The sequence below is a fragment of the Mesoplodon bidens genome (genome assembly GCF_964165515.1).
Source record: "Mesoplodon bidens genome assembly, chromosome: 5".
Classification (NCBI taxonomy): domain Eukaryota; kingdom Metazoa; phylum Chordata; class Mammalia; order Artiodactyla; family Ziphiidae; genus Mesoplodon; species Mesoplodon bidens.
In genome coordinates this window covers 23,185,752-23,199,264 of record NC_138161.1, presented here as the reverse complement: position 1 = coordinate 23,199,264, position 13,513 = coordinate 23,185,752, and the positions used below count along the sequence as shown (strand labels likewise).

Genomic DNA, 13,513 nt, shown 5'->3' with positions numbered 1-13,513 from the left:
AAATGATCCTGTATCTAGATTAATAAATACAAGAATTAATAAATGCAATGGAAAACACTTGCACTGTGTGAATTTTCATGGGATGTGAGAACACAGAAGGTGATGAATGGGAAAAATTAGATCTTATTTTTCCCTAAAGAAGTACCTCGATGATAGAGAGTAGGAATCAATAAAGTAGGGTCCACTTTACAAAATTTTACCAAGCTTCAGGACCTGGAACAAAGGCAGTTTGAATCAACTATAATAACGTTAAAAAAGAGATTAGAATTTGAAACTCTCCTAAAAACTTCCAAACCTTGCATTTTTCCCAATCACAACAGAGTGTGTGTGTGTGTGTGTGTGTGTGTGTTTGTGTGTGTGTGTAAATTATCCAGATTGCTAAATCACCTCTCATATTCAGAGTAGCAAACAGAGCTTTAGAGAATTCGGGGGCCTTCTGTAAGGTCATACAAGTAGTGAATAGCTGAACCAGGCTACTGGAAGTCCAGGAACAAGGAACTGCCTTGCATGGGAACACACAATCTTAAATTGTAACACAGTGCAATCACAGGAACTTTAAAATTAATCAGGTTAATACAAGCTCACCTCCTCTATTGTCCTCTCTTTTTATAATTATTCAGTTTTTACTTAAGATGATGTTGACCATATATATCCTGAGACTTTGAAAAGAAAGTTAGTAGATTTCTTCTTAGTATGAATAAAAGCAGTCAAGGAGTCATCTACAGATAAGCAAACCAAAACCATCTCCATCTCTCCTCCACTCTTCTCTCTATACAGCTGATAGCAGATATTTCCCTATATGCTGACATTATGATTTTAGAATAACTTTTAAGGAGTTCCCTTAATGGTCATATGGCCCTGCTATCTATGTTTCGACAAAAAGGATTGCTTAAAAGAAACTATATCAAAGCAAAATGACCATATTTTTTGCAATAGCTGCCCTTCAACATTTAACTGGCTTATTAATAATAGACATATTCAGCAAATCATCTCATTGAATTACCTAGGGGAACTTTTGGCATCTAGATTATCTTAAATTGTTCCCTCAGCATTTAAGTTCTGTAAATGAGGCACTCTACAAATGCATAAATGAGATTTTGATGCCTAGGAAAGTATAGGGTAACACCCACTTTATTTTTCCCCCATTCGTTAGGAATAGCAATTAAGGGATTAAAAAGCCTCCTTGTCTAATGGTGAATGGAAGATGAAATTGATTCAAATTGGGGAAATTAGTAGCACTCCTTTCGGTTCCTTATGCCATCAGCCCAACTATCTAAAATGATGGAGGGGCTTTTATTTATCAGGCTAAGAGCTTCAACAGTTGAAAGTTAAGTGACTGGAAATTCACAAGAGACTATCTGCATACCTTGGGCTTGTCAGGAAGCTTCACTTCAAATACTCAATTCTCAGAAATAGTAGTTTGGGAGAATAACCTAAAGGACGTGAAGTCTCTTCGTCCCTCTGTATAATAAATTGTATGCTAAGGTAATCCAGATATCAGCTGTTGGCTTAATTCTGGCTCTTTCACCCACATCTCCACTCAGATCCAAAGCAAAACTCAACTCTGGATTTCCACACAAATATTCACTTTCACCAAGCATTTGATAATAAATTAGAACTTATACTTAATTATTGACGTAAGGGGACATCCACAGGGGCAACTCTCTACCGCTTTGTGTAACTTTGTCCTTATCTGATCATTCAGTCTTCCTACTCCTCATCTCCTCCTTTCTGTATATGTGTCTATATACAATTTACAACATATCAAAGATTTATATATGTATTTTACTGTTTATATGTATGTTTGTATATATATGTCATATATCATATGATCTAAAATTATTTTTCAGTGGAGATTTTTGTTAGCTTTATATATATTTTTTGGTCAATACTTATGAAGTGTGTTTACATGTACTTAAAACAATACACATACAGTGTCTGTTTTTACATCTCCCAGTGGTTGTGCATGTTTCTGAGGTTTTCAATCATTTTGCCTATTTTTTTGGATCAAAACTTCTGTGAAGGAATCATATCTTCATTCACTAGGTGAGGATGAATGAAAATAAAATGGTACTGGAATTTCTTATTTCCAGCAAAGTTGACATTACTTCCCCAGAGAAAACCTTCCTGATTCCTCGACTCTATTAGTTCTCCCTATTATATGCTCCCAAAACACCCTCTTGTTTTTCAAAGAACTCATGTCTTCCTTCTGTGTTGGTTTGTAAACTCCAAAATAAGGATTTGTACATGTTTTATTCACTGCTGTGTTCATAGTTCCTGAACAGTCTCACTATCCACTAAAGACTGAATAATTGATGAATGAACTGATGAAGAAAGGGATGTTGAGACAATCCTGGCTAATGACACAGCTATTCTAAGCAATTCAAAAACACACCTAAATTTATTTCTTAACTTTACTAGTCATTTAATGACTTAGACAAGTTACAAGGTTTCTGGTCCAAACTGTTGTTTTCCAGTGGCTTTTCAGTACACTTCATAACACTGGACACCAGCCCAGTCTAATAAATTAGTCAGTTTATAAGTTTCAAAAAGCAAGGGAATTTACCTCTTGTTTATATGATAATTTTAAGTGCTTGTCCGAAACACTTGGAGGGGGGTAGTATCTCCAGTTTTAGATGAAGCAACAAAAGAGGCCAGCCGACTTCCTCTGTAATAAAAGTTCTATGGAACCAATTAAGTCGGAAAAGAAAATCACAGTATGGTACCAAAACTGTAATGTGGTCTTATTTCCTTTTGAAGGATACTTAATATTTGTAGTACCATCAATTTAATGCAATCATGAATTGAACTTCCACAATTTGATTTTAGATAATAAATCTTAATTTTTCACTATAAATGTAGAAAACATTGTTATTCTTTCTAGTCAAATAAACATTGTAAAATATTGGGTCAACCTAACGTAATACGGGGCTGAGCTCTGAGGTTAAAAAAAGATTGACTAATCGATCTATTGATCTGTTTATATATCTATATTTCTATTTATCACTATGTCCAGGTTACAATTTATTTATAATTACACCTCTGGGAAATTGAGATTTTCAGTGGCAGTGATGGATTATTGGATTATTAGATATGTGATTTCAGAGAAAATATAATTTCATTTCTGTATAGTTATTATGGAAATTCTTTCTTTTTAATAATAGCTGTCATTTGTTAAGTGTTTATGATTCTTAATGCCCTGGAATATACAATTTACTCAGTTTTCCTCTTTGCTTCCTCATGAAAGCTAACAGAGGCAGCTGCTACCCTCATTTCTGTAATGTAGATGAGGGACACAGGCAGAGGTTACCATTTAAACTTTAAATGGTTAACATATGGCTCAGCTGAATGCTCACATTGCTTAGGATAGTTTAATCCATAAAATTATTTCAATTATCTGTAACTGTAGTCATAGTATTTTTTTAAAGGGTTATTCAAATAGCATGTTGTCCAAAACATTTATTTTAGAAAAAGAGTCTGGATTTAAGTGTAGAATGTTCAGGATAGGATAACATATTTTATTTTCTTATGTTAAAAATTTGTTTAACAGGTAATAATTTTTCTTGTATGTTGCTTCATTATAAGTCCAAAACATCATAGTAATAAAAAAAATGATAATGGAAATTTAAACATATTTTAAAATTCCAGACTTTATTTGTAAGACACTTTACTACCCACTGCCTGCCCTGCTCCAAACATTAAACAAGTCTCTGGAAATTATTTTAATGGGTATGTTAAGCTTTTTCTATATATAATATTTTGTTTTCCCTGTTCACATGATTATTAATAATCAACAAAGTGGCCAAACAGCAAACTGATATATGTGAAATTAAAAAAAAATCTTAATGGAGGTGAATTATCATTTGAATCATCAAGGATTAATTATGAATTTTCACTCCAGCTAATTTAAAAACAGTTACAATTTTTGTGGGAAAATCTTAGAAATAACTTCATCTATATACAACTTAATTTATCCCAGTGGATGAGAAAGTATCCTTTTTTTTGATTCAATAAACCCACTTGTTCCATTTCAAGATAACTTTTTTTAAAGATCACAACTTTAGTGCATGAGTATTTACAAAATATACTTGTATTGCCTTTACAGAAAGATAAAGAAGACCAGTGGCTAGAGAAAAAAGTGCAGGGGAATAAAGACCACATTATTTTAGAGCATCTACAGTGGACAATGGGATATGAAGTTCAAATTACAGCTGCCAATAGATTGGGATATTCAGAACCAACAGTCTATGAGTTCAGCATGCCACCAAAACCTAACATTATTAAAGGTAAGCAAACTATATGCTTTCTTAGGCTGAAAATAAATATGATGGTATCTTTTATTACCCCTCTGGATTTTTTCTTAATATTGAAAACATAATTTTATAGAAGGAAGTATAAATTCTAGGTTCTAATCATGATCATTTACATGTCTTAATAAATAAAGATTTCTCAGTTGCTCTTGCCATAAAAGATTGGTTCATTTGTAAATGCACTTTCACAACTTTAGTGGTTGAAGTGGTAGAGAGAGAATGAGCAGAGGGGGAGGATGGAGGATAAGAGAAACTGTTGAAAATCAACATGAAAAATATTCGTTGAGACCAGAAAAAACTTTTGCAAAGGAGAAAACTTCTCTGCCAAATACATGGAGCCTGGTCCTCCACTTCTGGGAAAATGAGCCCATTCATGCCTGACTAAGCAAGTTGAGTTTGGAAAGATAAAATTTATCACACAATGAGGCAGAAACAACCACAGATACACCCGCAGAAAGAACTATGAATAGAGTTTCAAAGAAGCTCAAAAAGTTGCAGGACACTCATTATTGGTGGCCACAGCACACTGGTGGCTACCTTTATTAGGGAATAGTGCTTACATTATTTTATGCTAGTGATATTGTCAAAGTCTACAGGAGGGATATTAATTTTTTTTTTCAGATACATGCTATAGAGGTGAAGATGCAAGAATTTGTTCTGATTCATAGTCAGTTAACTCTGTTAATGAGTTGTCATATTGGTCATATTTTAACATTCATCATTCCTTTATGTATTTAAAATTTTTAAATTTAAAATTTATACATACATGTATATATACACATATACTCTTTATATATAGATAGAGACATCAGAGCTGCATATTCATAAACAAGATTTACTTAAGTCATATTATAATAGAGTATCAACACTACATAATATTTTTGAGACTGGAAAAAAATTTGTCAGTTCAGTCATGCTATTTAATCCTCTTGTAATTTCAAATTAATATGAATTTAATTAGTATGACTGTTATACATCATCTTTTAATTGAAAGCAGCTTTATACAATTAATCTTTCTATAAAAAAGTAATTACTATTGGTTTTATGGTTTAAAAGTAATTTATATCATGGCTTTGTATTGCTAGTATTAATTAATAAGTGCTTCCAATTATAATTTGAAATTAGGAAGTTGGAAGTATCTAGAAATAATATGGATAGCTGGGTATCATATTGTAGTGGTACTTTTTATAATTTACAAAGTACTTCTTCAGTTATTGTCTCATTTTATTCTTGAATCTGAGTTGAGCAACAAAGAGTTAGTTATCCTCATTTTACAAATGCAGTTTTGAGAGGCTAAAGTATTTGTTCAATGTCAGAGCTACATTAAATCATATGACAGATCCCATTTCCTTACAAGGTGATACACCTAATAAAAAGAATGGTTGAATGAGCTATTAACTTCATTGTTTCTGTGAGTTTTAAGCATCAATAAATGCTTCTGCAATTATAATGCATTATGTTTGTAGTAATTATCCTCTATGCAGATATCAGGAACATGATATAAATATGATTTTTAATCTGAGTCAGAATCTTCAAAGGAGGATTGCAAGAGCAAACTTCATCCTCCTACATCTTTTTTTAAAATAGATCTTTATTGGAGTATAATTGTTTCACAATGTTGTGTTAGTTTCTGTTGTACACCAAAGTGAATCAGCCATATGCATACATATATCCCCATATCCACTCTCTCTTGAGCCTCCCTCCCTCCCTCCCTATCCCACCCTCTAGGTCGTCACACAGCACAGCGCTGATCTCCCTGTGCTATGCTGCTGAAGAGACATGTACCACAATGTTCATTGCAGCACTATTTACAACATCCTCCTACATCTTTTATTTAGCTCATACACTTGGAGGGAATAATTATTTTTATCAAGATAAAAATGAATATTTTTTGAAATGGAAGGCAATATTTTAGTTATATTTTATAGATAAAATGCAAACTGTAAATAAAATAGATTTCAGGCATGCTACTTTACATTATACTCCCAGAGTCCCTGTTATGCTGTTTTTATAAGAAACTGCTGTTAATAAAACCAATAGTAAATATAAACCAAAAGATAAATAAATAAAGATAGAATATATATGAAGAACATATATATGAAGAATATATATATATTATATATATATACACACACATATATATATATATATGGAGGCACAAAAATAACTAAAGTATGCTATGATGCATTTACTATAAAAATATTTTGTTTCAGTTTTGGAAAGTTAGTTTGTGGACAGTGCTTAGAAGGAAAATGCGTTATAGTTTCAACTTTGCTCTTGTCATTTAACTTCTCTTGATATCTATTTCCTAATGTCTAAGCTAGTTTCTTCTGGTTCTGCAATATTAATATTTATTCATTCATTCGTTCCAGTTATTCACTGGGGTCTTGCTTTGTGGAAAGTACTGTGATGAGTGCAGAGGAATTATTTGTGAAAAGTACAGAACTGGTTCTTGTACTCAAAGACTATACAATCTAGTAGGGAAGATAGACATTAATCAAGAATTAGAAAAACCACCAAGTAATTACAACTAAGAGACATGCTGGTGCAGCATGCTGCCATGAGAGCCTTTGGCAAGTATACCTAACTTATAGGGGTAGGTGAGACTTGAGAAAGGATTCCCTTGGAAAGTGACTTTCTGAAAGAAACTTGTAAGGAAGTAGACTTCCAGGGAAAGTGTCTTATATGGAAGAAGTCTCTGAAAGAAGAAGGAATTTGATTTGCTTTAAGAACTAGGAAAAAAATGGCTGGGAGAAAACCTGGAGGTGTGTGAACAAAAATAAGGATACTGAGAGATATGTGACCCAACCAATCCAAGGTCTTCTAAAAACCATGTAAATAATTTTAAAACAGATCCGAAAGTCATAAGAAATCATTTGAAGCAGGGAAATTATATGAATAGATAGACATTACAGACAGATTTATCTTGCTCATCGGGATAGAAGCAAGAGACGGATGAACATGAATGCTTGAAAAAATATGATAACCATAGAAAAAGAAAGCAATGAATAAATTCCAGACACATTGTAGATGTAGATTAACCTGCCTGTGTAACAGAATAGATTCAGTAGATATTGATGACTTTCTCAGGATGAAGAATCGTATAAACAGAGCAGGATCTGGAGAGTAAGGATCAAACATAAATTGGTTTTGTATTTGTTAGGTTTGAAATGTCAAATAGATGTTAGATATGTGTGTATGGAGATGAGAAGACAGCCATGGCTTGGAAATATACATTATGATATTTTCAGCCTTAACATATAATTGGTATTTAAAGCCTGGGTGGGGATAAAACCATACAGTGAGTAATGTCTAAGATCTATGAGAAATAGTTGATGTCTGTGATACTCATAGATGTTTCCCAGTACCCAATACCACTACTTAGAAAGGTGACTGGCACAACATTAATGTTCAGGGGGTGCTTCTTGAGTTACTGAAGAATAGAGTGTTAAGAACCATGTCCTGTATAACCATGTTATACAGGACGAGGAAATCCCTCCCTCTCCCAATGAGACTAGAGTTCCTGGAAAAACATAAGACTGTAGTATCTTGTAAGTTAAAAGACAGTCATATTTCCAGAAGAAATTTATCAATCACATTTGCCCCTTTAGATGCTGCTGGGAGGTCAACAAATCAACTGAAAGAGATGTGAAATGTGCTTATTACATCTCTGCTGAAGTGCTTAGGAGAGAAATTAGGTAGGAATGAACTGAGGATTGTATGGGAGGTTAGCAGGTTTAGAGTCCATGTTAATTTATACTTTCAAGAAGCTCTGTATGAAGGTGAGCAGAGGGGGAAAAATAGTCAGTGTTAGAAGGACTTTTATGATGAAAAATGCTAGCACGTGTTTCACATCTGATGAAACAGATCAAGCAGTCAAGGAAAAGTCAGACATAGAGATGTACAGACAAAGCTATCTGAGAAGGTAGGAGATAGAATTCATCCCCTCTAAACTATACAAATGACACAAAAACAGAGTATCTTACTGGAAAAGGGAAAGATAAAATAATTATTTTATCTATAAAATGTCACAAAATAATGTCTAATTTACTGTGACTGAATCCAGAGACTGCTAAGGTCTCATGGAAAGCCAGATCAAAGACATACACTTATAGTTCAAGAATTGTTTGATTTAGCTCTGGGAGGATTCTTGGGACAATTTTAGAAGCTGCAATAGTTGATGGTGAATTTGGGAGCCTTTAAACCCACAAAATACTATAGAGTTAAAATTACGTATCAGCAAAATAAGAAAAAAATGATCCTCATATACCTTCATCATAATTACTCTTATAGTTATATAATTTCTTATTCCATTTTAAAATACACATTATAAATTCAAACATTTTAAATTAGTTATGTATAATAAACTAGCAACTCTTAAGCCTTATTTAATTTGGAGAATATATGGAGTTTAAAAGTTCATTTCGTTTTAATTTATGTTTTAAATAGCATGCATTGTAAACTGTCCAAATAAAGTTTATGGACTTTGAATTTAAAAACCCATTACTTATGTGCATTCAGATATATTTAGCTCTTTGAGTAAAGCAGCAAGCTAAATCTAGAGTACATTTATTTGTTGGACTGAGGGACTATTTTTTAACAATAGGCTTACCTTACATTCTTATGTCATATATTCTATTGATAATAATGGCTTTTCTATGTATGTATCTTAGTGGATACCGCATTTCTCCATAGTTCATGATTCTGATTTGAAACTATTTTATGATTAATAATATTTTCCTTTATTCACTTATAAATGTGTTTATTTTGAAAGCTGTGTTCCTTGATTCATATAGAAACAGTGTGCAAAATCACAATAATGTTCTTTTTTGTAATATTCATACAGCATAATTACATCTCATTTTATTTTATAAACAATGAAAATATTGGGTAGTGATGACAAATTAATTCTTGTAAAACTGATTACAGAACCATCTATGGAACTAGAGGCTGTTAAAATGATATTTATTGATTTGTTGTGTAATTTTAATGACTAAAAATATTCCTAACTCGGTAGAATGAGTATAATCTAATGCTATAAAAAATTCTTGGAGATAAAATGACTCTGAAAAAAATTTTCACCATTTCTTTTGGCTTTAGGACATGTTTAATATTGTTTATTTTAACCAAAAACAAAACAAAACAAAACCCTTAGTAAATGTCTTCCTTTTTCTTCTCTTGTTACTCTGAATTGAAAACATGTCTAATTTTAACATAAACTCTCAATATAATTTGATGGAAAATAATTGCATCCATAGCAAGAAGTGACATAGATCACTACCAATAAATATATTGCTAAAAATTTTCCATTAATTTTTATTTTAATGGACTTTTTTGATTATACTTATAATGAACAGTAGAGTAAAATTATTTTGATAGCATTCAACTCTAGTTCCAGCAAGACTAGTATACCCTTTCATCTCCAAATAACTCAACATGAATGGAAAACAAAACAGTCAAGTGCATGGCAAATACTAAAATGCTTTCTTAAGGTTATGATTGTTTTAGAATTTAAATTAAAGAAATTCTGAAACAGTGGTGAAATTGAAGTTCAGTTAATTGGGAAAAACTTCATTTTAACTCTGAAAATATCAGTCAAATCTAAATACTAATGATACATGCAAAACAATATTTATTTGGTTTAGTACATAATGCGAAAGTAAATTTCTGTAAATTATTTTCATGATCTTTGTTTCTCAAAATTATTTTAAATGAGCAACAATAATGTATGTCTAGAGTACATCTATGGCCAGTTGAATTAATGTTCCTTGCTTTTATTCTTTTGAAAATTTTCACTATGTGAACTTATCGTTTTCAATTATATTTCTTGGTACTTCATTCATTATTAAAAATATAACTACTTTTATTAAATATGTTTCATAGGAAAATACAATAGCAGAAAAAAAACTAGCAGCAAACATTGCAGAATATGATGAGCTCATATTTAAGTAACAGTGTGAATTTATCAGTAGCACAGTGGAATGACTGGTGACTGTTTTCTAATAAGTTGTATCTTCATTAAAAAATATTTAAGATGTTCACATTTAAGAAATCAATGAAAGAACTGAGTTATGTTTTTAATATATGACAACTATTTAGAAGTGTTTTATACTAGATTTTTAAAATTATTTGTCTTGTATCAAAATAATTTTTGTAAGTAATTAGTAATGGCTTTGTGTACATCTTGTATTAATTATTTTCTCTTTTTTTTCTTTCCTACTGTCACTTTTTTCTTTTCCTTTATTTTCATGTTTGTAACTCTATTCTTTATTCCTTAATTATTTTATTCTTATTCTACTTTCAAAAATAATTTTCATCATGCAGATAAATGCTGTGAAGCGAATAAAGGTGAAAATGGAAGCCAGTCATGGCAGCTGAATGCTGCTGGGTTTTCTTTCATTATAGCCATAAGTTTGTCTTGCATGTTTTAATGTTGCTATATCATCTATTTCCTTTTATTCCCTGCAAATTTTCAAGGCTAATCTAAAATTATAATAAAATATTTTCTAAGCTCCAACTAAGTGTGCACCTATCCTTACCCATGAATAGTTAGCCTTTTTTCCCTTCCCCAAATTGTTGACCTTTAAAGTAGATAATTTGTCAGAAAATCACAGAAGGAAACTGAACCAGGGTTGTTTCTTCCAAGTACTAGTTCACAGCGTAACTTGTTTCATTCTAAATTTTTCTTTAATTTCTAAAGTTGAGCTTATTAAATATCATGTCACTTTTATTTGGAACTTAAGCGTTTGCTATATCTTAGCTTTCATTTGATTATTTTACAAATATAACTTAATATCCATGGCCATACATTGTATAAGTAGAAATTTTATTTTATGTAGAAATGTAGATCTTTTATACTGGTTTGGACTGTTATTCTTTTAAATATAAGTTTCCAACTTTATAAACATTTATAATATTTCATTGTTTTTACCATTTATATAAAATATAAACCTGATAACTTTTATTATATTAGATGTGTATCCTATTGTGCTGCCTTATTTTCTTTTTATTGACTTAAAATGTCATAAGGAATAAAAGTGAAACGGATGTTTTTTTCTTCAATTTGAAAACCAATTTTTAAAAATCCAGAATTTTTTCATTAAGTGAAAATATCTTCTTCAGTTGCCCCAAAATAAATAAAACTTAAGTTTGAATATGTTTAAAAAGTTGCACCCTGTGCACTAGATTGGAATTGTGTTTTGAGGTGGCATCAAGTATTCATGTTCTAACAATATGTATACTTATTTATTACTTTTTCCTTGACACCTGAGTCAATTTCTTTGCAAGGATCAGAGAGAGAAGTAAATATTTTAGCTACTACTTTCAAGAAGAGGAAATTGAGATGAGAGGGAGGTGTTACTAGATTCCAGCTCTCAGAGGAGATTCCTCTGGATTTGAGGGAGTAACATGAGTAATGATTTTTGTTTTCACATTTTCATTCATCACAAAATGAGAAAAGAGTGTTTTGTGCTTTTTACTCCCAATCACCTGCTAGCAAGTGATTCTTACTACTCACTCAGGACAATTAGCAGGCAATCAGATTTATATATATTAACAAGAGTGTCTGTAACTTACATGGTAAATCAAATTATTGGTTTCTGGGCTTTGAGATTCATTCAACAAAATCAATTTGTTTGGTTGCATGAAAGTATTCTCTGTCTTTAAAGAAATACCTACAGGATCCTATCATGTAACGTCTAGAGATAGACCTGCCTTTGGTAGTATGTTTTCTGTAATTTATCTTTTCCATACTCTTTGCTGTCCACTGCTGTACATTTTTTTTTTCTTTTGAGCTAGCAACAGACCTGTAGAATGCAGAAGTGACCCATCCACAGATTAAACACACTTATTTCTCCCCTGCTGAGACAAATGGATTTCCCAATTCCAATTTTTGCAGTGTGGGGATTTAAGCTATTTATTGGGAATGTTTGATTTTTCAAATTAAAAGAGCCAATGTTCTGTTTATTGAAGAACTAATTATAATTGAATACTACACTCCATGATTGCATATCACATTCCATGAGTTGCGATAAGACTTGTAGATATGTTGATTACTCACATGTAACAAGTGCTGGGAAAGAAAGGAGTTCCAATAACATTTCCATGAACAATTTTTCCCATTCATTATAACCTGACTGGATCTCTCCAATAAATTGTAAATACTTCCATGAGAAAGTCATATAAATTATCTTGATTTAGTTCATGATTACAAAATGCTTTTGTGAAGAACATGTAATATATCTTTAGTAAGATAAAAAAGTTGATTTTTATTTGAAATTTTATATTCTATAACTCAAATTCACCAACGGTGATAAGAAGAACACAGTCTGGTTTGCATGATACCTAGACTAACATTTGGACAGTTCAGAAAGGAACCTAAACTTGAAATTCTAATATCTTAGAATTATTTACACTTAATGAGTGGTTCATTTAGATTTTTTAAATATCTAAGTACAGTTCAAGATATTAATCCTAAAATTAATGAGCTATTTATCCTTTGGCTAAATGTTTATTCTTAGATTAACAGTTATTTTACAGTTCTAAGATATGCATAAATTTTTAAAAATTCTCAGATATCTTAAAATAATCGACTCTGTGCTTTGTTGTACACCTATAAGAAATAGGAAAGCACAAAACTATAAACAATTCAGCTATTGCATTTCAACAAATGAAACCATAGAGATTGTAAATTACCTTCTTGGATTTGTTAAATATCTTAATAATATGTAAGTGTTGCTGAATTATCTTTTTTATTACTTGAGCTTTACTCTTGTTATATGCAACCATAAAGTCTGACAGCATGTTTATTTTCTAATGAATGTCTGCTGTAGGTCTAAGTAAATGTGACTGATAAGCAAGACATAAAAATTCTCCCAAGTATCACCCAATAATTCTTTTTCACCCAGTGGATTTTTAAATAAAATTCTGTGTCTGAAATGTATAAATATGAACTTTTGTGTAAGGTGAGTTTTGTTATTCATTGTGTATAATCAGAAATATGTACCTATGTTTATTGATATGTATATCTTATCATCCAATGTTAAAATCATTTTAAAAGTTTGTTTTGACCATATTATACCAGTAGTAAACTTAGGTTGATTTGCTTATGCATAATCGCCATTATCTGAATGTGAAGTATCATGATTAATTTTTTATGTAAACCTGAAATCTCCTTTTTTCTTCTCCCAATTTTTTGAAGTCTA

General features: G+C 31.3%; 1 protein-coding gene across 4 annotated transcripts in view; it reads left to right on the top strand.

Moving 5' to 3' along the window:
• Positions 1 to 13,513, top strand: part of NCAM2 (neural cell adhesion molecule 2) — a gene marked incomplete at both ends in the record, with an annotated part of 482,494 nt that overhangs the window by 439,583 nt on the left and 29,398 nt on the right. For 3 of the 4 annotated variants that reach the window (XM_081234865.1, XM_081234863.1, XM_081234862.1), the window contains one exon: positions 4,106 to 4,286. In XM_081234865.1, the coding sequence (XP_081090991.1) occupies positions 4,106 to 4,286 (181 nt within the window). Of the gene's footprint in view, positions 1 to 4,105; positions 4,287 to 10,634; positions 10,742 to 13,513 lie in introns of those variants that run through there. The other variant, XM_081234864.1, reaches the window with a different exon arrangement.